This window comes from Lynx canadensis, chromosome A2, assembly GCF_007474595.2.
Source record: "Lynx canadensis isolate LIC74 chromosome A2, mLynCan4.pri.v2, whole genome shotgun sequence".
In the NCBI taxonomy this organism is placed as follows: domain Eukaryota; kingdom Metazoa; phylum Chordata; class Mammalia; order Carnivora; family Felidae; genus Lynx; species Lynx canadensis.
In genome coordinates, this window is record NC_044304.2 from 13,581,267 (window position 1) to 13,605,370 (window position 24,104).

General features: G+C 61.0%; 1 protein-coding gene and 1 pseudogene across 8 annotated transcripts; both read left to right on the forward strand.

The window, feature by feature from the left end:
• The first annotated feature begins 8,811 nt into the window (after positions 1-8,811).
• SSBP4 (single stranded DNA binding protein 4) lies at positions 8,812-23,939 on the forward strand. Of its 8 annotated transcripts, none has more exons than XM_030304753.1 (18): positions 8,816-9,192; positions 15,752-15,824; positions 16,185-16,246; positions 16,346-16,430; positions 20,026-20,115; positions 20,605-20,670; positions 20,901-20,960; positions 21,046-21,115; positions 21,282-21,349; positions 21,434-21,501; positions 21,823-21,868; positions 21,959-21,994; positions 22,116-22,170; positions 22,257-22,327; positions 22,423-22,501; positions 22,883-22,911; positions 23,073-23,296; positions 23,555-23,939. In XM_030304753.1, exons 1-17 carry the CDS (start codon positions 9,134-9,136, stop codon positions 23,280-23,282), a joined length of 1,227 nt encoding a protein of 408 aa, XP_030160613.1. In that variant the 5' UTR covers positions 8,816-9,133; the 3' UTR covers positions 23,283-23,296; positions 23,555-23,939. The 8 variants fall into 8 exon arrangements, with proteins under 8 accessions (XP_030160643.1, XP_030160595.1, XP_030160603.1 ...); XM_030304775.1 differs by having other exon boundaries at positions 8,818-9,192; positions 23,073-23,180; XM_030304783.1 differs by having other exon boundaries at positions 8,812-9,192; positions 16,372-16,430; positions 21,282-21,501; positions 23,073-23,180.
• On the forward strand, positions 9,603-13,286 carry LOC115506746 (annotated as a pseudogene).
• Positions 23,940-24,104: the final 165 nt, after the last annotated feature.

Below are 24,104 nucleotides of genomic sequence, written 5' to 3' on the forward strand. Positions count from 1 at the left end.
AGTCCTCCTAGAATAGGAGGAAATGAGAAAATGAGGAAGTACCAGACACAAGGGCTGGGGGTGTTGGGGGGGGGAGGGTCAGGCGTGGGGCCTGGGATAGTGGGTTCTGGAGGTGGGTCAGGGGGACCTGGGGGTCCTGGAGTCTGGAACATTTAGAGGGGTCTGGAGTTTGGGAGGCCTAGGTCCTGGGGCTTAGGAGTCTGGAGGTTCCCGGCATTTGGGGAGGTCCTGGGTTCTGGAGCATGGCAGGGGTCTGACAGGTCTGGGGCCTGTGGGACTTGGGGTCTGGACCTGCTTGCTGCAGCCCCAGAAGGTCATGGCCAGGCTATGGGGAGCAGGGCAGCTCTGGCTCCACGGCCTGAGGGGGACCAGAAGCTTCCAGAGGGTACATCTCCACACTCCCTCTCCTTCCAGGCTGACATGTCCCGAGACTGAGTCTGAAACAGGTCTGAGTCCCACGCGGGGCCAGTCTCTCAGCACAGAGACTTTCAGAGATCCTTAGAGATACCTAGAGACCTTCAGAAACCCCCAGAGATACCTAAAACAACCCAGAATCCCCAAGACCCCAGAAATACCTATAGGCCCTCACAGATAGCCCAAGACAGAGAGATTCCAGAGACACTCAAGGACACCTAGAGACCCACAGAAACTTCCAGAGATACCCAGAGAAACTCAGACATCCCCAAGACCCCAGGGATGCCCAGAGACCTTTACAGACCTTCAGACACCCCCAACAATAGTCAGAAAAATTCAAAAGACCCTCCACTAAAGACAAAGATAGATATACAGAGTTCCCTGGGGGTAAACCCAGACCCAGGGCCACCAATGTGTGGCCCCCACAATTTAGCCATATTTGCCCGACATCCTCTGACCCCCATGTACCCACCTATGCTGGGTAAGGCCTCGGCCTGGGCCCTGCCCCCAATATTTCCGAGACTGGGAGCTGAAGTGGATCAAGGGTTTGCTCTCTCCCATTATCCACCTCATCCTGCTCCTGGGTTCTCACACTTACCCAGAATCTGCCCCTCTCTCCACCCCTGGGGTCCAGGCCCCCAGATCTCTTGCCCTAACCCCTGTCCTACCATTTCCAATCTCCATGTATTCAAAGTGCAGCCTTTGAACACCAGACTTCCCCCCCCTTTCCTTCCAGGTCTGGCTGCCCTGAAGATCCAGTCTCAGAGGGTGGAGGGCAGGGTGCCAGGCAGCCCAACCCAGCAGCAGAGGCCATCTAGAGGCCTGGATCTTGAGGTGTCTGAGGGGCTCTGGAGCCAGCAGGTCAGGACCAGAGAGGCAGGTGTGACAAGCAGAGGCTTGCACTGGGGCAGCAAAGCTGACTTAGGGGCAAGCCCGGACTGTGGGTAGATGTGGGCGGCCGCGGACCAGGCGTTAATCCAGCAAGCGATGACTGAGGTCTCTTTGGCCACTTCACCGCTGTGTGACCCAAGGCCAGTACCTTAATCTGTCTATGCCTCGGCTTCCTCTCGGGTAAAACAAGGACAGCGAAAACCACCCTAGAGGGTGGCTGTGAAGGGCTGAGAAGCAGGTGTGAACACGAGCCTGCCTACGGCACCGGGGACACTTGGCTGAGTGTCCCACGGGGGAGGGGGAGGGGGTCAATGATGGTCCATCGAATGGACAAAGATTGAATCAGAAGGTATAGCTTGATTTTGAATGAGTAGAAAGACCGAGTCTGAAGTCACGTGGCCATGTTGGTTACGGTGAAATTTTAGAAGTCAGTGAATGCTGTTGTAAGGGGGGGTGAGGTGGGTGGTGGGGGGGGCAAACAAAAATATATCGCTGAGGCAGCTGCGGTCAGCAAGCACGTTCCACCTGCGAGAGCCAAGTTTGGTCTGGCTGTGGGAGGCTGCGGGAGGCCAAGCTGCTGGGCCACAGGGCTCCCCTGGGAATAGCCCTCCGCCACAGAAGGAGGAGCGTTGATTATAAATGCCTCAGATTCCTCCTACCTCACTTAGGACATCTCTGAGGCACGCTCTGGGCTGTGTCCCTGAGGGCCCCCTGGGAAACCAGCCCCTGGGAACCCCCTGGTTGGTACCCCCCTGAAGGGCTCCTTCTCTCTCCTCACCTTGACCTCTGTCTCTTCCTCGACCAGGGCTTCTCGGAATGACCACCTAAACAGTCCATGCTCTTGAATTCTGTTCTTAGAACCTGCTTCTTAGGGACCCCAAATTAAGATAGGTGGAGTGATTGGGACACCTGGCTGACTCAGTAGAGCATGTTGACTCTTGACCTTGGGGTCATGAGTTCAAGCCCCACATTGGGTGTAGAGATTACTTAAATAAAAATACGCTTAAAAAAAAAGGATGCAATCTTCACGATAGCCCCTCGGGATAGGAACTGTCATTACGCTTCATAGGAACTGAAAAGACCCCTGCTCCATTTTACAGACAGGGAAACTGAGGCATGGTGTGTTTGAGTAGCTTGCCCAAGGCTCAAGAGCAACTGAGGGTCAGCCGAGAATCCGTGTTGTTGACCATGAGGCTGCACGGTGCTCAAACACAAGATGCATTCGCGTACGTCTACCTGGCGGGGTCTGCAGGTCTCCAGGTCACTCCTGGATGCATGGATTTGAACTTGAGTTCATGATAGCGATTGCCTGGGGCTGTGGGCTAAGGAGGGTATTTCGTTTTATTTGTTAGGTTTTCTTTTCTTTTTCTTTTTAAAGATTTTATTTTTAAGTAACTGCTACCCCCAACGTGAGGCTTGAACCCACACTCTGAGATCACGAGTGGCATGCTGTACCGACTGAACCAGCCAGACGCCCCTAATTGTTTAATTTTTTATGAAGGTTACATTCATCCCTCAAATATTTACTGAGTGCCTCCTGAATGCAGCAAAACTCCTGCCCTTCCTTGAGGAGCTGATATTCCAGTGGGGAAGGTGCAATGATTAGGAAGTAGGAGTGCAGTGGAGAAAAAGTTAAACAGAGTGTAGAGGGGTTTGGTTCATGGCTTGGAAAAGTTGGTGAAAGACCTCTGGAGAAAATAAAGTGAGGGGGAAAAAAAGATATGCAGGGCAGAGTTCAAAATGGGAAGTTTTGGGGGCGGTGGGTGGAGGAACCGGGTGATTTTTTTCTGTATTTTTCTTCTTTTTTTTGCTATGAAATAATTCAACACATAAATATGTAAATATATATCTGGAAGCCGACTTGGGGGCATGGGCAAGGTCAAGAGGAGCTGACTACGTTCCAAGCCTGAAGCTTGAGATCTCAAGTGCTGTTCCAAAGGTGCACCAAGGTGAGGCTTGAGGGGGGGAGGGGGGCGGGGGAGGAAGACCCTTAGGAGCTGGTGCTGCCAGTCTCTGCTGCCCTCGTGTGGCCATACTTGGGATTGTAAGTCCTCGGTGGCCTGGGCAGAGGCAGAAAATTGGTCCCTGGCCCTTTTGAACCCTGGACTCCACCCTGGCCAGGGAGGATGGTAATGATGGTCTGTGTCACAATCAGGCTAAGACCACTGAGGACACTGAAGGCCTCAGATCCCAGCGCAGAGGGGACAATGATCATTTTTAATTCATGTGTGTGTGGCAGCAGGTATTTATTGAGCTCCTGCTGTGTGCCAAGACTTGTTCTAAGCACTGAGCAAAACATTCAAACTCCCTGCCCTCGTGGAACTCATGGACTACTGCAAATGTGGGAAATCAACGTGCAAAAACAAGGTTTTCAGGAAAATCCAACGGGGCAATGTGACCCGGGTTGGAGGGCCTCTCTGAGAAGACATGTGGGAGCTGAGGCCTTAAGGATGAAGAGTAGCAGGCCATGGGGAAGGGCTGGGGGCAAGGTATCCCAGGCAGAGAGCACTGCCATGCAAAGGCCCTGGGGTGGGGATAAGCTGGATGCATACAACAGGACCGTGGACACAAAGTACCCAGCTTCTGGTGCTTAGCAAGCATCCATTCCCCAGTGTTATTATTAAGTGATGGACTCCCAAATGGGGGGGGGGAGGGAAGACCCCTCCCCTTTACTGCCCAAAGAGATACCTGGTTCTCCACTCTCTGCTGTGTGTCTTCAGGTAAGTTGCTTCCCTGTACTGAGCCTCAATTTTATCTGTGGAACTCTTTCTGTACCTGCTACAGGCTCTTCCCTCCTTCATTCCTCTCTTCCCTGCTCCTCCCCCCAGGCCTGAAGTTTCCGCAGAATGCCTCCAGTTTCTCAGAGTGAGTATCCCAGACCCAGACAGGGCAGGCATGCCAGTGGGTGAGGTGCTGCCTCTGCGTCACCCGTGTGACTTTTTTAGTAGCTCTCTGGGCTCAGAGAGCCCTGTTCTAGTCTATAACATGGGAATGAGGCTGCTGGGCGAATTTTCCAGGGATGATCTGATCCGGGCTGAGCCCACCAATTCCTTACGATTGGTTTGGCCCTGGAGTTCAAATGCAACGAGAAGGAACAGGCACTTAATTTATGGGCACTGGAGCCCACGGAAGGCACTGGAGGTAGCTCAGCGTACTGGCTCAGGCAGAGCTTTGTTGATGGTGCTGATGGGTGGAGCTGTAGAATTGCTTGAGGCTCTTCCTCCTAGTCATCCTGGGTCCCCTCGGTTGCCTAGAGTTCAGCAGCAGCTCTGCAAGCTGGGGGGTTCAGTCGCCTCCGGTTCCAAGACTCTCAGTGGACCTGCGCAGCCAGGATTCAAACCCAGGCCCAATCTCCATCCATCCGGGGACTTCTATCTCCAGGTGATCAGTCTTGGAGTACAGGAAACCTGAGACTCCAAGGGGTTTCTGCCTCTTCCGGGAGACTTTGCCTCCCCTCCACCCCCAGCGCTCAGGTTGGGGGCCTTGCTCCTCCCACCAGGTCTAGGCTAGAACTCCCACCCCTGCTCTAGCACTCGGGCCAGCTGCTGTGGCTTCTCCCCTCCCGATGTTGTTTGGGTTTTAATTTTTGTGTTGCAGTTAGAAAATTACCCATAATTACAGCTTCTGAGAGGAAACATCTCAGGGCCCAGACCCTGCTCCCAGCTGTGGCCCGCCTCCCACGCACGGCTGGGGAGGAGCCCCCATCCCGAATCCGGGCCCCTCCCAAGGCCTGCCACTTTAATGAGAAGTGGGGGGGGGGGTGCTCCTTCCATCTCCAGTGGAGAGGAAAAACCATCATCAGGAAAACCCAAACCACGCTTCCCAGCGACTTCTGCAACATATTCACCGGCCGCCAGGGCTGTGTCCGCAGGGAGGACAGATCCGGGGGGAGGCAGAGGCTGTCAACAGAGTATTTGATGCATCATTTTATCGTAACAGTGACAAATTCAACCAAGACCAGTGCTGAACCAGTAATCTGGGGGAGATGGCCAGGGAAGGCAAGGAAGAGGGAGGGGAGGAGAAAGAGGGGAAGGAAGGAGACGAGGGGGGTGGCGGGAAGAAGGAACTAGAATAGGCAGGGCCAGGAGCCAAAGAGCCCTCCAGGCAGCAGCAGGAACAGCCCGTGCAAAGGCCGGGAGGTGGGCCTGTGAAGGGCGGGTATGAAGAATGGAAGGGCTGGCAGGGAGTGGGGAGGGGCAGACTTTCCTCCATTCAACCCCCCACTCCCACCCCGCCCCAGCCCTAGGAGCACAGTCCGCTACGGGCTTGCCCAGGCACCGCCTCCAACCCGGTGGTGATCCCGAGGCAGAGAACTGGCTCAAGGCTGCAGTCCCCGCACAGCCACACAGGGGCAGTCGGGAGCCGATGAAGGAATGGCGGGTCTAGGATTCCGACCAGACTTTAATAAGTCTCTGCTTCGGGTCCCCACCGGGACCCCAATCAATTCCCGGGTCTGCCATTGGCCCAGGGCCCCTGTCTACCTGGGCTTCTTACGCGGGCAACCTTCTGCATCCTCCATGCTATCTCAATGTACCCAGCAGCCCCATGGAGCTTCTTAAAATCCTGTTGCGGATTGCCGTTCAAGGCTACACACTTTCCCGTGGCTCCTTATTGCTTAGAACGAATCCCAACCCGTCCCCTCGGGAGCGATCCGGTTCCTCTTCCTGTTCCAGCCACACTGCCCTCCTCGTTCTGCCTCCAGCACCTTAACCGTGTACCCACCTCAGGGCCTTTGCACTTCTGTGCTGCAGTCTGAACATTTTGCTTTCAGATCTTTCAGATCCACCCCTCCCTTAATAAAATAACAAACAAAAAAAACCACGAAAACTTTCCTCCCCTCCCCCCCAAGCCCCTCCCTCTTCTGGGTGCGGTGGGGGTAAGGCCCTTCTGTGGGTTCTGCTCTTGTAAGGAGGGCGCCCTGCTTGGATGTGCGAGCGGCTCCGCTTCCCTGACGCCGCGTGGGGCCGATCTCCCTTTTCTCGGACTTTTCCGCGGGCACCGAGGCTGTGTTTGGAGATCCGTCCCGGTTGCCATGAGAACCGCGCTTGTCGCTTCAGCCCGCCGCACCTCCCCCTTCGCAGCTCGCGCTGCGTTTCCCTCCTTCTCTCCATCCTCCCCCCCCCCCCCACCCCCCACCCCCCACCCCACCCCCCCCGCCCGCCCGCCCGCCCGCCTCCACCCTGCCTGGGAGCCCGGCCCTTTTGGCCATCGCTGGATCCTCTCCACTGGGAACCCCTCCCTCTGCCCAGCATGTGGTACTCCTTGAAATTATCCTACGGACACGCCAGCGTTTGACGGTCAGCCCTCCCCATCAAAATCTCAGTTCCACAAGCAGTAGCAAAGCGTGCTGGCTGGGTCCCCAGAGCCCCCACAAGAGCCCTGCGCACAGCAGATGCTCAATAAATGTTTGTGGGGAGGCTGGAGATCACGACTCAAGGAACCGTGGCTCAGAAAGGCCGAGGGACCCGCGCAGGACACACAGAATCCCGGGGAGCCACCGAGCGCTGGGAGATAAATAGGGGGTGCCTGGGATGGCAGGAGGAGCGTCCTCGGGGCCGGAGTGTCACAGTTGTCACATATACGCTGTGCGACGAGGGGGAGCCACTTTCTCTGTGCCTCGTTGGAAGTAGGCGCCGGAGACCGGTGGTGGGAGCGGGTATTACGACGAGGGTGCCCTTGGCTCCCACGTCCGCCGGTGGCCTCCGGGGCGCTGGGCAGCCGCCAGCTCGAGGCCCCTATAGAAGCTTGCCGGCCGCGCCCCCATTAGCTCGCAACGCAGGCCCCTCCTCTACGCCTGCCCGGGCCTCGGGGGCCCCGCGGGAGAGGAAGCTGGGGGAGGGGACGACCGGCTGGACAGGAAGTGGGAAGGGCTGGCGTCCCCCTCCAACCCCGGCCGGGGCCCCTCGGGATGGAGGCGGGGCTGGGGCCTGCCTGGCCCTTCCCTTCCTCTCCGCCTGTCTGGAACCCCAGCGGCTCCCGACTTCCCGACCGCCAGGCTTGAGGGGTGGGGATCCCTACTGGGGAGCACGGCCTCTTAGAGGGAGGTATAACAGGGGGTCAGCTGGCAGGGGCGGGGGCGGTTGCTCCCATCAAGACACACACACACACACACACACACACACACACACACACACGACGCAGGAATCCTGAGCACACAACCACACAACACAGGTCCCGGGGAGCCAGTAATCAACCTCCGCGCGGAGGCACACGCAAACACACACACTTGTGCACACAGCCTAAGGGCGTCACTCGGCCTCACACAACCGCCAAGGACACACAACCGCTGCCGCAGAGCCAGGGCCAGTTGACCAGACAGCAGCCTTTCCCTGGATACCTACCAAACTCCAGGCAGGCATGATGCACATGTGCACTCACACAGGAACTGCGGGTTCACACCCAGACACAGACACACACGCTCGCAGTCGTGCATGGGGGGGGGGGGAGCGGGGGGGGGACCCCTATGGCGGACATTCACAGAAACATCCAGACCTGGAGACACAACCGGACTCTGCCTCCCTCCACCGGGCGCAAGCAGGTCCCGCGCACAGGCCTCCACCCCTCGCAGGCACCCTTGTCCTTACTTCGGTGTCTGCCCCCATCTCACGCCCTCTGGAGGGAGGAGAAGGGCCCCTGGAGGGGGAATGGGGTCCCCCCCACCCCCCGCCTGCAGTCCTGACTCCTGCAGAGGAGACAATGAAAAGTGGGATGCGCCCCGTTTACAGCCGGCCGATACCCAGGCTGAGCAGCAGCCGCAGGAATGACCCAGGCGACAATCACCCAGCAACTGCTATTGACACGGGGTGTGGCTACGGGGCGGCGCTGTGTGGTGGTCTTCGGGTTGCATGTGTCTGCGTCGTGTGTCTGTGAGTGGCCACAGGCCCCGGGACCGTGTGACGCTGTCGTCTGTGGCACTGTGAGACCCCAGGGCTACGTGTGGAGCCCTGGGTAGGAGTTCCGACAAGCAGCCGCGTTTTTGCCACGGCCCGTTGGGAGCTGTAGCACAACGGAGCCGACGTGTGCCTGTGCGTCCCTGTGAGCAGTGGCCTGTGTGCTTTGCTGTCCTGGTGGCCACTGTGTATACCACCGTGTGTGGGACGGCGTGTCCCTGGGTGAACTGTACGTGTGGCGGGTTCCTCTCAGGATGTGGGGGGACATATCTGTGGGGAGGACACCCAGCGTGACGGCCTGTCGCTTTAGGGAACTCTCACTCGTCGTTCCAGTGGCTCTGTGGATTTGTGTGTGTAGGGTCCTGTGTGTGGCTGTGCTCCTGGGTGTACAATTTGGGTGGCTGGTCCTATTTGTAGACCGTGTGTGGAGCCGTGATCAACTGTATCCTGCTGTGTGTCCCCAGGTGGCCGCCCCCACCCGTGCCTGCGTGTGTGTCCCCGCGCTCCCCCCCCCACCCCACTGCGTTGGGCACTGCGCGTGCGCGCCCGGCCCACGGTCCCCACAGCGGGACCCATCCGCGCGCCCGCCATCGCCCCTTTAAGAGCGGCGCCCGCGGGCGGCAGGGAGGCGGCGGGCGGGGGCGCGCGCGGCGGGAGGAGGGGGCGCGCGCTTCCCGGAACAGCCCGCGCTGAGGGAAGAGAGGAAGAAAATAAAACCCGTGGCTGGAGCTGAAGCTGGAGCTGCCGCCGCCGCCGCCACCGCCGCCTTGGCCGTCTGGAGCTCCCCCGCGCGGACGATGCCCGCGGTGCCCGCGCGGGGCTCGGGGCTGTGAGGCCCAGGGCGCGGGGTAGCTATGGCGACCGCTAGCGCGGCCCGCGGTGCCGCCTGACAGGTGTGGGCCCCGGAGGCGGCGGCGGCGGCGGCGGCTCGGAGCAGCATGTACGCCAAGGGGGGCAAGGGCTCGGCCGTGCCCTCCGACAGCCAGGCCCGCGAGAAGTGAGTCGGTGGGCCGGGGCCGTGGGCGCCGGGGGCGGGACTCGGCCGCCGCGCAGGCTTCCGTGGGCCCCAATGCCGGCGGGCACCGCGCGGGGCACGTGGGCGCGGGGGCAGGGCGTGCGGGGCCCCAGCGCGGCTCGAAGGGGTCGCGAGATTTGCGGGGGCGCGCGAGACCCGAGGGGCGCGAGATTTGAGGGGGGCGCGCGAGACCCGAGGGGCGCGCGGGGCCGCGAGATTCGTGGGAGTGCGCTAGATCTAAGGGGCGTGGGGAGCTGCGGGGTTCGCGAGATTTGACGGGCGCGTGGGACTCGGGCGGCGCGAGGGACGCAAGGGGTCGTGTGGCTGGAGGGGGTGCGCGAGATCCCAGAGGTCGGGAGGGCTGAAGGGGTGCTGGAGACCCGAGGTTCGCGAGATTTGAGGGGGCGCGTGAAACCCGAGGGCTTGAGCGACCCGAGTGGCGCGAGGGGTCGCGACGTGGCCCCATACTTGAGGGCGCGACAGATCCGAGCCGGACTCGAAGGTCGCGAGACCTCCAACAGTCGAGACCTGCGTGCGCGCGAGGTCGCGAGCCGAGCCCTCTCCCACATTCTGCAGGGAAGTTTCCGCGGCCGACGAGACTGACCTCAGTCGGGGAGGGGGGAACCCCTGCACCTCAGGAAGAGCTTGAGAGAGGAGAGGGCCTGAGGGGTGCTGGCCCCAGCCCCGCGTGGGCAGCTGGGTGGATCCCCTGGGGAGGCCACACGGCTCCCAGTGGGGGGGGGGGGGGACACTGGGATCTGCAAAAACCCCTCATGCGGAGGCTAAAGGTGCCATCGTGCCTATTCTCCAGGCCCCTTGGTGCCCAGAGCTGCCCTGCGTTCGTCCGTTTCTTGTAGGGGCTCCCATGTAAGCGTTGGTTTGGAGATCGGGTTCTGCTGCTAAAGAAAGTTTGGAAAACACCAGATGGTCGCACCCCCTCTTTCATCCGTAGGGCTGCGGGGGCCCTGGGGAGGAAGCGATCTGCTGAGGTCTCAGCGTCTGGGGCACGAGAGAGCGAGAGCTCTCGGAAGGGGGGAGGGCGACACCGCACCCGGGAAGCCGGCTGGTTGCTGTTGAGCCTTCCTTTCTGAAATAAGGACGACCGGCCTTGTAGGATTCTCACAAGGACTACAAGGACTGGTGAAAGGCTGCAGGTGGAGCACCCCACGCAGGCAGCCACCAGCCCAGCCATTTCCTGTGTCTGGGCCTCGGTTTCCTCCTCTGTGAAATGGGGTGTGTGTGTGTGTGGGGGGGGTTACACTGCTCAGGTCCTCAGCCCCTGGCACTATGTTTTTCTCCCTGCTCACCCTCCTGCCTCCTCCTGCCCTTCTTCCCTCTCAGGTCCCTGTCCTGGGCCCGCCTCTGGCTCCCCATCTCAACACTGGGTCTGGGACAGCCTGCCCCAGAAAGGACTGAATACCTGCTGGGTGCGTCCAATAATAAACACTCCCAACCTACAGGGCAGCCTGGAGGGCACCTACCACCCAGACCTAACTAGCACTTGCATTTGGTCATTGGATTTAGGGCTTTTTAAATAAGAGTACGAAGGTAGCAGGGGTAGCTGCAGGCCCCTTTGTCCCCTTTGTATCCCTCCTCCTATGGCTCCAGAGGCTCTGCCATTGTGAAGCGGTGCTAGGTTGGTTTAAATCATTCCATAAACGACAACCATGGTTGGTGTCACTGGGTTCCTTGTGTTTTTTTCTCCTGGGGTGGGTTTTGAGACAGGGCACATGACCACAGGTGAAGTTTGTTCCTTAGCTCAGCAGGTGCGGGAATCACCTTGCGTTTGCTCTGTTTCTTGCTGGGCTTCCAAGTATGGCTGTGGGCATCCTTGTTTGGAGAGCAGATGAGTAAGAGGTCCTTAAGAAAGGAGCCCCTGAACTGAGTCTTGGAGGCTAAGCAGAGCCGCTGGACACAGGGGAGCCTCCAAGGAAGGACTTGAGAAGAGGTAGCGTCTGGGAGGGAACAGGAGGAGGAGGAAGACAGAGGTGGAATTTGTGAGTGGGGGTCGTCACTCTGGCCACCGTCTGGGAGAAGGGCTGTGAGGGGCAAGTGTGGAGGCTGTGCCAGGCGGATGGTGAGGAGGGTGGTCACCACCCTGGCAAGAGATGCCTGAAGGCCTGGCCTTGAAGGCAGCCGTGGGGAGGGAGGAAGTGTGTGGCTTGGAGAGTCCCTTTGATGAGTGATACAAGCCCCTGGGTAGAGGGCATCTCCCAGCCCCCAGCAGCAAGTCCAGGGGCTTTAGGGGGGAGGAGGACACCATGCGGGGAGCATCCGTTTACCTACCATAATTCTTGATTACGGTGGTGGTGCCGCATTGTAGCCTGCAGGGCTCTAACATCCTATTAGGTCACCGTGTGCATTTCTTCCTATGAATACTTGGGGTCTGGGCACGCCAGATCCTCTAGGTCACTCGCTCCTTCCATCCACCTGCCCTCTTACCGCAGAAGCGCCCCCATGAGTGCAGTCATTCTGCAGGTCATTTGCCAACCTGGTTAGGGGTGGGGATGCCAGGATTTGGATCCAGAGCCCAGGCCCTTCCCCATGAGCGAGCCCAGGGCTTGGTCAGTGACCGTCAAACTAGAAGCCCTGCTTGGGGTCTCTGAAGGGCCCTGAACAACATAGCCCATGTCCAGGCTTCAAAAATTTTCACACCCCCCCCCCCCCCCCCGTCCCCCGCCGCCAACATGCTCGCCGTCAGGCCCCAGGCTGGCGGTTCCGGCCCTCGCTTTCCCTCCGGCAGTGGCTGGACCACCTTGCTCTTCCACTCCTTTTTCAAGTCCCTCGTGGGCAAGGATGTGGTCGTGGAACTCAAGAATGACCTGAGCATCTGTGGAACCCTCCAGCGTGTGGATCGGTATCTCAACATCAAACTAACTGACGTCAGTGTCACAGACCCTGAGAAATAGCCTCACACGTTATCAGTGAAGGGCTGCTTCATCCGGGGCTCAGTGGTCCGCCCTGTGCGGTTGCCGGCAGATGAGGCCGCCGCAGCAGCTACAGGACGCAGCAAGGAAGGAGGCCCTGCAGCAGAAACAGTGGTGGTTCCTCCTCCCCGCGCTGTCCCTCTTCTACTGGTGACCTTTAACCTCAAGTCCCAGCCGGGACCCCTGGCTCCCATACTTGAGGGTTTTCTGTCTTTTTTTTTTTTTTTTTAATAGTGGAGCCTTTTTTTTTTTTTTTTTTTTAATTACTTCAGGGATGAGTGGATGAGAGGAAATAATAGTGGGGAGCAGCTCTCCTCTGTTGAGGGGAGGATAAGTAGGCTGAGGAACTGCAAAGCCTGCCTTGTCCCCAGCATCTGTCCTTCTCACTCCTTCCGTGGAGTGGGAAGAATCTCCTAGATTTCTCCAGGGCGCCCATGTGTTTCATTTTGGGGATGGAAGGAATCTCCCGTATCGGCAATAAAGTTACGATGCACACACAAGCAACAACAATAAAAACACTTTTCACCCAAAACAAAACAGCTCACAATTCTTCCCTCAGACTCCATCGTAGTAAAAATTAAAGTACCAACATGTAAGAGAAATCTGCAAAACTGAAAACTGTGTCTGGTTTCTCTGCTTTGGGGATAAAACCCCACCCAAATCCTTAACATCGAAATACTCAGCCAACTTGTATGGGTGCTTACCAGACTACTTGTGTTAATCCCCCCCACCCCCCACCGAAGTCACAGGGAGTCCTGGTGTTGGTTTGTTCATTCCTTTGGGGTAGCTGGGGGCCCAAGATGCGCCGGGCTCTGTTTTAAGTTCAGTAGCGAGTGAAAGAGAGCAAGTCCCTGCCTCCACCCCCGGCCCCCTCCGAAGCTACATTCCAGAAGGAGCTGCAGGCAGAGAGCAGAGACCTATGTGTCAGAAGGGGATAAATAAGGTGATGGGGGGGGGGGCGGCGGATGGGGCAGGTGGTGTTAGGTGTGATAGGAAAGACTGTGACAGGTGACATTTGAGCTACACCGGTCTCTAGGTAGAAGCGTTGGAGGTGGGTGAACACCCTGGGTAAAGGCCCTGAGGTGGAAGATGGCCAGTGTATGTGTGTTGGGGCAGTGAAGGGGGAGTGTTACGGGATGTGTGTGTGTAGACACTAGGGGCTGGGGAGAGCGCAGCCCCTGGAAGGGGGTGGGGGGGGGGCTGTCGAAATCTAGGTAAGAGATCCTAGTGGCCTGGGCCAAGCGTGTGCTAGAGGAGGCAGGAAGAAGGCTCCGAATCAGGAGAGAGAGCTTTTTCCTTAAGTCTTTTCCCCCTAAATTCAGTAAGTGCAGTGATCTCAGGGCTGTGGTTGGGTGGATGTTATTTGTGCACGTGTGTGCACCCTTGTACCTTTGTGAGTCAAGGCCAGACCACCCAAGCCAGATCACAGGGGCGTGGGGGGCAGGCAGAGGCGGGCTCCTGAACCTGCATTCTGGGTCACATGTCACTGCTGAACAGTCAAGGCCAAAGGGAGGTATAGGAGGACCCAATGGCTGGCAGTGTAGACCCCTTGGTGGATGTGGTGGGAGCCAAGGGTATTTCTTCAGGGGGCTTACTGAGCTAGAATTCCCCCAGGGCAAGACCGCAGCCCCCCACCACCCCTACCCTTACCCCATCTACCTGGATTCCCCCACCTCATTTTGCTTCCTTGTCTCTGGACGTCTCACCCCAGACTTTCCTGCTCCTTGCAGCAACCCCCGAAATGGGTGAGGGACTGACCAGACCTCTCTCAGCCTCTCCTTACCTGGAAGGTGGGGTAGCTGGTAGGCCTGGGCTGGTTGGCTCTGCTTCAGGCCATTGGCTTTTCACATTTGTTGCTTCACTAATGGACACAGGGCTGGCAGATGCAGGCCCCTTGAAGGCTCAGGAAGCCTCCAGAAAGGAAGAGTCACAGGAGTGAATTGGACAGGTAAACCTGGACATGGGGCCATGGGGCCAGGAAGGCTGAGAGGGGTGCGATGATGTGGGGGAATCCGCGGCCAGTCTTGAGGAGAACCCACGCTTGGAGTTGCGTGAGCACCGTGAACTCTACCCCTCTATGCCCTGTCCCTGTAGGTGGCTGTCACAGCTCATTTGGTGTGGTGTGAGCCAGGGGCCCACCTCACCCTGGGACAGCTGCCCACCCCAACCCCTTAACGTCCCCCTTTTGCCCTTCCCTAGCACGCACAACCTTCCGGCCCACCATATAACTTAGCTTCTCCTATGTATTCTTGTGTCCCTGTCTGCCCACGAGCAGGTAGCTTGCAGAGGTACAGGTGTCTGTTGCGTTCATTGCACAGGGAGGCGCTGGATGAAGGAAGAGGATCCAGGCCAAGGACAGAACCCATGGGGTGGGGCAGGGACTGGGGGCCAGGACAGAATGGCCAGAACTGCCTCTGTGAGGTCTGAGGAAGGGGGAGTGATCTGATGGGGGGCGGGTATGTGAGGATCAAGAAGCCTGGCTGGGAAGGTGGGGAGAGAGCAGGAACATGAGACAAAGCAGGGTTATTTTAGGATGGGGCCCTCAGCCAGGGAAGGGCGGCCAGCCGAGTGGGGAGGCGTTCTAGAAGGCCTTCCAGCTCAGGCCAGCCCTTGAGGAGTCCCCAGTCTTGGATCTGGACCCTATACCCCCCAGCTCACATGGGACCTGGACGGGCAGTAAGGTCCCTGGGAGCACTGGGAGGGGCCAGTAACCGTGGAGTGGATGGTTGGGAAATGGGTGACCCCAGGGGCCAGGAAGTTGTTTCTCTGCTTGCTGGTGTGGAGGACTGATGAGGGGGCGTGGAGGCTGAGGATGGAGAGGCTTGGAAGGTGGCGTGGAAGGGCCGGCCTTCCTATGTGGTCCGTGGAGGACACTGCCGGATGGAAGGTGGCCTGTTCTTGGGGTGGGCAGTGGCCAGACTGGTGTGTCTAAGGTTACCCGGCACTGTGTTTTGACAAGGTGCCGTGGCAGCCAAGTGGCACTGCTGGCCCCACTGCCCCTCGCTACCCTCACTTCTCCAGACTCTCCCTGGAGGGCTGGTATAGATGGGTCATGGCCACCACTGGTGGATGGGCGCTGATCCTGAGAAAGAGAACGCGGGTCCAGGGACACCTGGAAGAGGGCCCCTAGCAGGCAAGGCTGGGAGGGAATTAGGTGCTGGGCCCTGGCCACATGGCCTAGGGTACTGGCTGGGAGACCCTACCCAGGGCATAGTCTGGAGTGACATCCGGGAGCCCTTTCTCCTGGGCAGAAAACCTCCCTGGGACCAAGGCTGTTCTGGGGTCTCAGCGTTGGCAGGATGGGGCCGGGACTTGGTGTTTAACAGAGCAGAGTTTGGTTTGCAAGTGGGGGGTATGGACTGCTGAGAGCGTTGCCTAGAAGAAGGGCCTGCAGGCTGGGTATTGATGGATATGTAGGAGTTGGCTGGTCTGAGCAACTGAAGTCATCACCTGTCAGGGTGGGGGAGATGTGGGTGATTGGGGAACCAGTAGGGGGCAGCGAGTGAGGCCGGGCGTGGCGTCATGAGGGGCTCACTGAGGGCCTCTCTCAGGGATCCTTGGGACTGTGGGGCTCGCCCCAGGCCTGAGCCAGCCTCCCCTCTGCCTGCCTGCAGGTTGGCACTCTATGTATACGAGTACCTGTTGCACGTTGGTGCCCAGAAGTCAGCCCAGACCTTTCTGTCCGAGGTAAGCCAGCCTGGCCAGGCAGAGATTCCCCCCCCTAAGCTGGGCCCTTCCTTACCACCCATACCCTGGGGTCCTCTCCATCTCCTTTCCAGATGGGTTGGGGTGCCCCTCTGCTGGCCCTGGGAACTGAGGGCTGGGGTGGATCAGGGCCCGTGGACTGGTGTCCAGGCATCTGCCTGGCCATCTGACGATCTGTGCCCACTTATCTGCCCCTCACGTAGTTGCCCCCCTCCCAGCTCCCTTGCTCTGGGCTGCTGGTCCCCTGCCCCAGCATTCCCCAGGCACCAGGCTGGGCTAGGGCTGCCCCAGGTTGGAAGGGGTCAGGCAGGGCCCTCTCACTGTCTTGCCTTCCCCCTGCAGATCCGATGGGAGAAGAACATTACGCTGGGGGAGCCCCCAGGGTTCCTGCATTCCTGGTGGTGGTGCGTGTGAGGCTGGCCAGGGTGGGCCACGGAGGGGGACTGGGTGGGGACGTGTGGGGAAACCATCGTCCCCCCCCCCCCCCTCCCTGCCGCCCACAGCGTGTTCTGGGACTTGTACTGTGCAGCACCTGACCGCAGAGAGGCGTGTGAGCACTCAAATGAGGCCAAGGCCTTCCAGGACTACGTGAGTCCCTGCCCCGGGGACTGGGACCAGGGCTCGTGGGCATGGGCAGGTTTCTGGGCCTGTGGCCTTGGGGTCCTGTGTGGCCTGAGGCTGGCTTGGGTGGCCAAGTGGGTCTGGCTGTGGGGATTGATCTGGGATCTGGCCACTTCTGGGGAGTCCCTATTCCCTCTACTCAGTATAGGGATACTCACAAGATGGGGGAGGTCCTTCCACTGCGCTCAGCTCCTGAGGGCCCCCACAGCCCCCCCATACCTTCCTGAGGCGGGCCCCGCCTCTCTTCTCCATCATCTGAATCCCCCGTGGAGCCAGGAGCTCCTGCCTCCCCATCTGCCTAGCTGTGTATGTGTAGTTTGTGTGTGTGTGTCTACATGTGTGGCGGGGGACAGGGTTGGGGCCACTACTGCATGTCCCCTCCCGCCCCAGCCTTTCTGAGTGCAGGCGGGAGTGGGGGTGGGGGTTGGCTAACTGGCAGGTGCACCCTTGAGCAGCAGAGGCCCAGCAGTGGGCACACTTCCTAACTTTGCTTGGTGGCTGAGGCTGTTGACTCCACCTCTTTGGCCTCAGTTTCCTTCTGGGTTGAGTGGGGGTCAGAGGCCTGTCTGAAGAGGAAAGGGCGTGACATGAAAGGGCTGGTGGCATTTTGTCATGGGCAGATGGCAGCCCCTGCCTTTATCTTCTTGGCCTTGGGTGTGGGGCTTGGCCACCCGGCTTCTCCAAGAGGTCTCTGGCTGGCCAGGAAAGGCTTGGGGGCTCCGGGCCCACTCAAGGGGGAAGCAGCAGCGCAACTGGCGTCCAGGGGCGGGCAGCTCTAGGCGAGTTCCCCCCTCCCACCCTCCTCCGCGTTGTGCGCCCACACTCCGACAGCCGCCCTCGCATCCTGAGCAAACCTCCCCGCTGTGCCCCCTCGGGCCTCCCAGGGCGTGGCGGTCCCCATCTCGCTCTGCAATTGGTCAAGGTTGTGCACCGCCTCCCCGCATAACGCATCCCCTCCCCTGCCCAGTGCAGGCCTTCGTAGGGCGGGAGTGCAGCCCCAGAGGGGTAAGGCTTCGTCTTGTCCCTGAAGACGCTCCTCACGCGCCTTACGCTGTGCTTGGGAGCTGGGGTCATACTGTTGATCCCTACTGGGTCCCACTGCTCGTGTGCTGCCCCCCTGTCCCTCTCCTGCCAGAACTGGGGCTCCAGGGGTGTCTGGAGTTGTGTGCGTGCCTGACTCCTTGAGGGCGCCCCCTCCCGGCCTGCTCAGCGCCCCTTCCCTCTCCGCCCCGGCTTTGCCTCTGCCCGCGACTCCAGCGGCCTCTCAGGGCGCCTCCAGGGAGGGCAAGGAGGGCGGAGTGTTTGGTTCTTCACACGGAGGGGTACGCGCTTCCCGGGAGCGCGCCGGTTACCATGGCAGCGGAGCGCGCGTGGCGTGGGGGGTGGGGGGAGATGGCACGGGCACAGCGGACGTGGGTGGGGGGATGGGGACCCCCCCCCACCCCGCCCGCGGTGGGTAGCGACCTGGCCCCGGGGTGGCGGGTTCTCTGTTGCTGCGGGCGCACATCCTGCCAGGCCGCTGCTCTAGCGCCCTGCTTGCCTCCTCTACGTGGTCGGTGTGTGTGGGGGGGCCTCCGAGTGGGGACTCAGTTCGCCCCTCCCGGCTCTGCTGCCGACCTCGGCATCTCCAGGAAACGCTAGCGCGCCCAACCCGTCGTCATAGCAACGCAGGTTGGGCCAGGGCGTCTCCTGGCGGATGATGGACGTGGGGGGGGGTCTAGCTGGGCCACCCGCCAGGGAGAGTGGACCGCCCCATATTAACCCTTCTGGGCCTAGAATCGGGAAGCTACAAGGGGGTGAGGGGTGCCCCATCTTTTCCCTGCCCCCACATCTCGTGGTCCGCAGCCCAGAAAGCAGCTGCCCCCACCTCCGCCCTCCCGACCAGGAAATGATCTGGCGCCTGTTGTGGCTCAAAAGGAGGGGGACTGCTCTCCCACCCTCCCTGTGGGGTAGGTGGGGGGGGGAGCGGGGGTGGATAGACCTAAGGTTCAGAGGTGCCCCTGTTCAGCCACTGAGGCAGGCGCCTTCGAGAATAGCTGTTCAGCTGTAAGGCTGTATCTGTGGGAGGGCATGAGGTGGAGGAAGGAGGGGGGTGGCAGTTTGGAGGGGGGGCTGAAAGCTTTATCCCCCCTCACTCCTAGGGTCTCTTGGGCTTTCAAAAGATTTGCAATGGGCCCTGGGAGTGCTTTCAGTCACCATAGGCCTGGGGAGGCTCCCACCCATACCTCCCCAGTTTGAGGCCTGGAGTCCTTCAGAGGCTGACCTTTGAGAAGGGACAGGAAGGGGGGCAGCTTGCATTCCCCAGGCGGAAGGGTATGTCTCCAGGGGCCCTGCCCTGACCCAGCCAAGGGGCCCTCTCCCCACTTCTGTAGGGCAGGAAATGCTGTGTGACCGTGGGCAAAATGCTTAACTCCTCTGAACCCAAGTGGCTGCAGTTCTACAAATTCCTGAGCATCCCTTGTGTGATGGCTTGTGCTAGCCCCAGGGACGGCAGTGACCCGCAAAGACCAGACCCTTCCTCTTGGGTCCTGTCAGGCCTGGAGTGGGGGCAGATGATCCAGACAGACCAGAGTCAAGGGGCCCCCAGAGAACTACTCCTCTCTTCTCTGCTCAGTCCCTGCAGAGTCCTCCTCCTTCCCTATCCTTTGATGTGTCCCCTCTGCCCTGTAAACTAGGCCTCCATTTCCCCTTCTCCTCCCTGCTCTGTGGGCCCCAAAGGCAGACAGGCCTGGGACTTGGAACCGACCAGAGGAAGTGGCCTGTCAGCCTGCCCCCTGCCAGCTCTGGCCTGCCACCAGCATCTCCGCCCTTGGCTGACATGGGAACTCCCCTCTCTGGCACCCTGTCATCTCCTCTCCTCCATCTGAAGTCAGGAGCCTGAAGACCCCACCCCAGTAGTCCTCCTCTTCATTTCCCTCCCTATTGGAGGAGGAGGGGGATTGGTGTGTGCAGCAGCTTCAGGGAGGAGCCTTCTGGAAGGGAGGTTCATCTTGAAGCTGCCAGTTGGTTTTTAGGTGTCTTGGATAGAGCTGGGGGTCTAGCTTATCTGCCTCACCAGCCTACCGGGATGGGCCTAGAGTTGGGGACTGTGCCCCTACTAGTCTGAGGTTAGATTCAGATGGAAGGAACAGGCCTGTGCCAATGGATGAGGCACATGCCCACTGGAGCCCTGGGTTGTTGGCATTTTCAGACCCCCAGATCCTCGGGCTTGGGACTGACTCCTTAGGAACTGGGAATCCTGGCCTCCTTCCTGGGCTGTGGGTTCAGCCTGGCAGGGCCCTGATCACCTCCAGCGTCTTGGGTGCAGCAAAGAGGCAAAGCCCATCCTGAGGGCCACAAAGCGCATCTGAGGAGGAGGCCAAGTCAGGGTTGCTAATCGTGGGTGGGGACAGGGGCAGCTGCTCGTCACCTAGAGGACCCTCCAGGCATCCTCACCTGCATGGGTAGAAGGTCAGATGGTCCAGGTTCCTTGTGCAGTGGAGTGGGCTGCTTTTGGAAAGGAGAGGACACTCAAGCAGGAAGTGACCTGACCTGGTTTTCATGGTATTCCCCACCCCTGCAGAGCTCTGTAGCGGCCCCTAGTCCAGTGATGGGGAGCATGGCCCCCAACGACGCAATGGCAGCGGGCCCCATGGCACCCGGCTTCTTCCAGGTACAGCCAGGGCTGGTGCCCCCTGTTCTGCAACTCTTGAGTGGTTATGTCAGGGTGACAGGTGCGGGCACTGATGGGGTTGGGGGTCTCATGTGGGGAGAGGCCCCGGCAGGCTGGAATTGGGTGGGAGGGTGGTCAGTGCGTGGGTTTTTGCATCTGGGTTTTGGTGTAGCCAGCGGGGGAGGGGCCGCTTGAGCTGGGTCCCAGGCCAGGAGAAGGCGGGGTCTCTGTGCAGTTGGTCTGTGCGCGCCAGGTTGCTAAGAGTCTTGGAGCATGGCTCTCTGAGCCGTGGGTCTTGCCCCTGACTGTTTCCGTAGAGCCCCTCACCCCAAACCCCGTCTTGCCTTAGGGGGAGTGCAGGACTGGCCCACCCTCCCGCCTCCATGGCATCCCCTCCCCCCTCCCTGGCCACGCCCAGCAAGGCCACAGAAAGCAGTGAAGCTTCGGTGGACCTCGCTCTTCCCAACCCACCTGGTTCTGTCCTCCTAGGGCCCCCCCGACTCCCAGCAGCCCCCCCACAACCCCAACGCCCCCATGATGGGGCCTCACGTTCAGGTAAGGACCTGTGACGCCCCGCCCCTTCACCACACGCACGTCCCAGCAACTCGAGCCCCCGGCCCCACCGCACTCACGCTCCGGGCACTGGCTGGCTGCGGTCTGCTGACTGGTCCTGGAAGAGGGGGCTGTCCAGGCTGGGGGCCGGGGCGCCGCAGGAACGGGGTAGCTTCGGGGGGGGGGGGCGAACGGGCGGTGGGAGGTGCTGATCCCCGGCCCACCTCTTCCAGCCCTTCATGTCACCGCGGTTCCCAGGGGGCCCCCGGCCCGCCCTGCGGATGCCGAGTCAGGTGAGAGAGGGATGAGGGGAGGGGGGGCAGGAGTTGGGCCAGGGTGGTGGTGCCCTCGCTCACTGCTGCCACGCCCCCTCCGCAGCCTCCGGTGGGCCTCCCCGGCTCCCAGCCCCTCCTCCCTGGCGCCATGGAACCCTCCCCGCGTGCTCAGGGTGAGTAGGGAAGCTCCAGCTGCTGCCTCCCCCTCCACTCATCGGGACCCCGGCTCGGAATGCCTGGTCCCTGCTGTCTCACGGTGCAGAACCACCCCCATCCAGCCCATGTCCACCCCGGGGAGTGTTACCGGCCTGAGCCCCCCTCCTTCTGTCCCCACCTCAGGGCATCCGAGCATGGGCCCGATGCAGAGGGTGACACCTCCACGGGGCATGGCCGGCGTTGGACCCCAGGTGAGGGCAGGGTCCGGGAGAGGGGGTACGCCTCGGGGCCTTCCCCCCATACCTTGGCCACTCACAGCCCTTCTGCTTCCCCAGAGCTATGGAGGTGGCATGCGGCCCCCACCCAACTCTCTCGCCGGCCCGGGCCTGCCCACCATGAACATGTAAGGCCCTGGGAGAACCCCTGGAGTGTGCCCACGTGGGCCATCACCCAGCTTCACGGGCTGGGTGGGCCGGGGCAGGCTCAATCTGCACTGGCCATTGTTAATGCTCTGGATATCGTTTATTCTGCTGTCAGGTGGGGAAACTGAGGCCCAAAGGCTGGTGAGGGATGAAGGCTGACCCAGCCAATGTCTGCTGCGCTGAGGGCCTGTTTGGGGGCACATGGGGCAGCGGGGAGTGGGGTGGGGGGGTGGGTGACAGTGCGTAGTGGGGGGCCGTGTACCACCCGGCCTCACCCCAGGGTCCACCACTGTCTCTTCTAGGGGCCCTGGAGTGCGAGGCCCATGGGCCAGCCCCAGCGGAAACTCGGTGAGTGGTGGCCCGGAGGGCCGGGGGAAGATGGTGGCGGTCTGTGAGGGGTAGAGCGGGCCGACTGCTCATAGCTGCCCTTCTCCCCAGATCCCCTATTCCTCCTCCTCCCCCGGCAGCTACACGGTGAGTGGGGCCCAGCGGGGCCGTGGCTGTGCCGCTCAAGCCTGGGGGGAGGGGTTGTGGGTGGCAGATGTGTGTGTGTGGGGGGGTCTTTCTCACCTTCTCTGTCTCCCTCCTTGTGCAGGGACCCCCAGGAGGAGGCGGGCCCCCTGGAACACCCATCATGCCCAGCCCTGGAGGTGGTACAGCCCGGGTGGGGTACAGGGAGGGTGTTCCTGGAGAAGTCGTCACACTTCTTGCCCTCATGCACCAATATCTCCCCCAGACTCCACCAACTCCAGCGAGAACATGTACACTATCATGAACCCCATTGGGCCGGGCGCCGGCAGGGCTAATGTGAGTGGAGGGGACTCCAGGGTGGGGGCTGCAGAAAGTAGTGGCCCCACTGGGGGTCTGGTGGCCCTAGTCCCACGCTGCCCCGCTGCCCGCAGTTCCCACTTGGCCCTGGTCCGGAGGGCCCCATGGCGGCCATGAGTGCGATGGAGCCTCATCACGTGAACGGATCCCTGGGTGAGTGGGCGTCCGGAGACCACCCCCGCCCCACTCCCCAACCAGGCTGCTTCACAAGCCTTTTGCGCCCCCTGGCGGATGCTCCCGCCCCTCCAACCCCGTTTCTCCTCTGGCGACCCAGTTGTGCCCCGAGCTTCCGCAGGCGGCCCAGTGGCAGGGGTTGCGTTGGGGGGAGGATTCCTGTAACTAAACCATGAGTGCCATCACTGACCCCTGCCCGGACCCTCCGTCCGAGATCCCCAGCAGGCTGGGCCTGGGAGCGGGGGCCTGGGCCTGGGAGTTCGAGGAGGGGGTCGATTGACCCTGGGCTCCCCGGGGGCGGGGAAGTCGGGCCTGGCGCAGGCGCGTCTGAGCCGCGGTCCGCCGTCTGTCGGTCCACAGGCTCGGGCGATATGGACGGGTTGCCGAAGGTGAGGGGCCGCGCTCCTGCGTGGGGTGGGGCCTGGGGCTCCCGGGGCGCGGGGATGCGGGCTTGACCAGGGCGGTGAGGCCTAGTCCAGGTCGGGACGAGCGGTGGGCAGGGCCTGGCCCGCGGGGCGGGGAGTACCGCGCTGACCGCGGCCGCCCCCAGAGCTCCCCCGGCGCCGTGGCCGGCCTGAGCAACGCCCCGGGCACCCCGCGGGACGACGGCGAGATGGCGGCCGCCGGGACCTTCCTGCACCCGTTCCCGAGCGAAAGCGTAAGCGACTGCGTCGACTCCCCCCCCGCGGCGGCGTCGGGCCGGAGGGGCCTGGCGGGCAGGCCCCGGCGGGGCGGCCGGGGGGCCAGAGCAAGACCGTGACCGCGGCGGGCCAGGTGGGGGGGCGGCCGCGTCATCCTTCCCCTCCCCTCTCCCCCCTTCCCTCACTCCCGCCCTTATCTCACCGGCCCGCCCCCGTCCCAACCCCACCCTGGGACCCGCACCCCAGGGCGGCTTCCCCACGCTTCGCCACCTGTCTCCCCCCCCTCCCTACGTCCGCCCCGCCCCGTCCCCTCTTCTCCCCGGGGGGGCGGGTCCCAGCCTAGGCCGGAGCTGAGCCCGCCTCCGCGCGCCACCCCCTCGTCTCTCCGCAGTACTCGCCGGGGATGACCATGAGCGTGTGATGGGGCAGTAGCCCCTTGCCCACTGCCGGCCTCGGCTTCTGCCCAGTGCCCCTGCCTGGGACCAAGGTCCAGGGGCTCGGGCAGTCTGCTGGGTGAGGGTCTGAGGTCACACCTCGGGCGACTGTACTCCAGTTCAAGGATTGGACAGCTGGGAGGCCCCGCACGAAGGACTCTCATTTTATAAAAAAACAAAACAAAAAACAAAAAACGCAAGGACCTCAGAGACGTTCTTTCATGTATAGGACCTTCCTGCCATTTCTATTTTGTCCAAGGGGGCTCCCTGGGGACCTCTTTTCCCCTGGACAGCAGGGGGTGGGCCCCATCAATAAATGTAACTTGGTTTTGGTTTTTGGTATCTGGTCTCAGATTTCTTCACTTTGGCTTGCAGCCACATCCTCCATCATGGGGTTAGGCAGAGGCTTCAGGGTTCTGGAAGTCTCAAGATTTGGGACATCAGTTTTTGAAGGGTAGGTTGGAGTCTACCACGTGAGAAACGGGAAATGGGGTCTAGAGTGGGGGG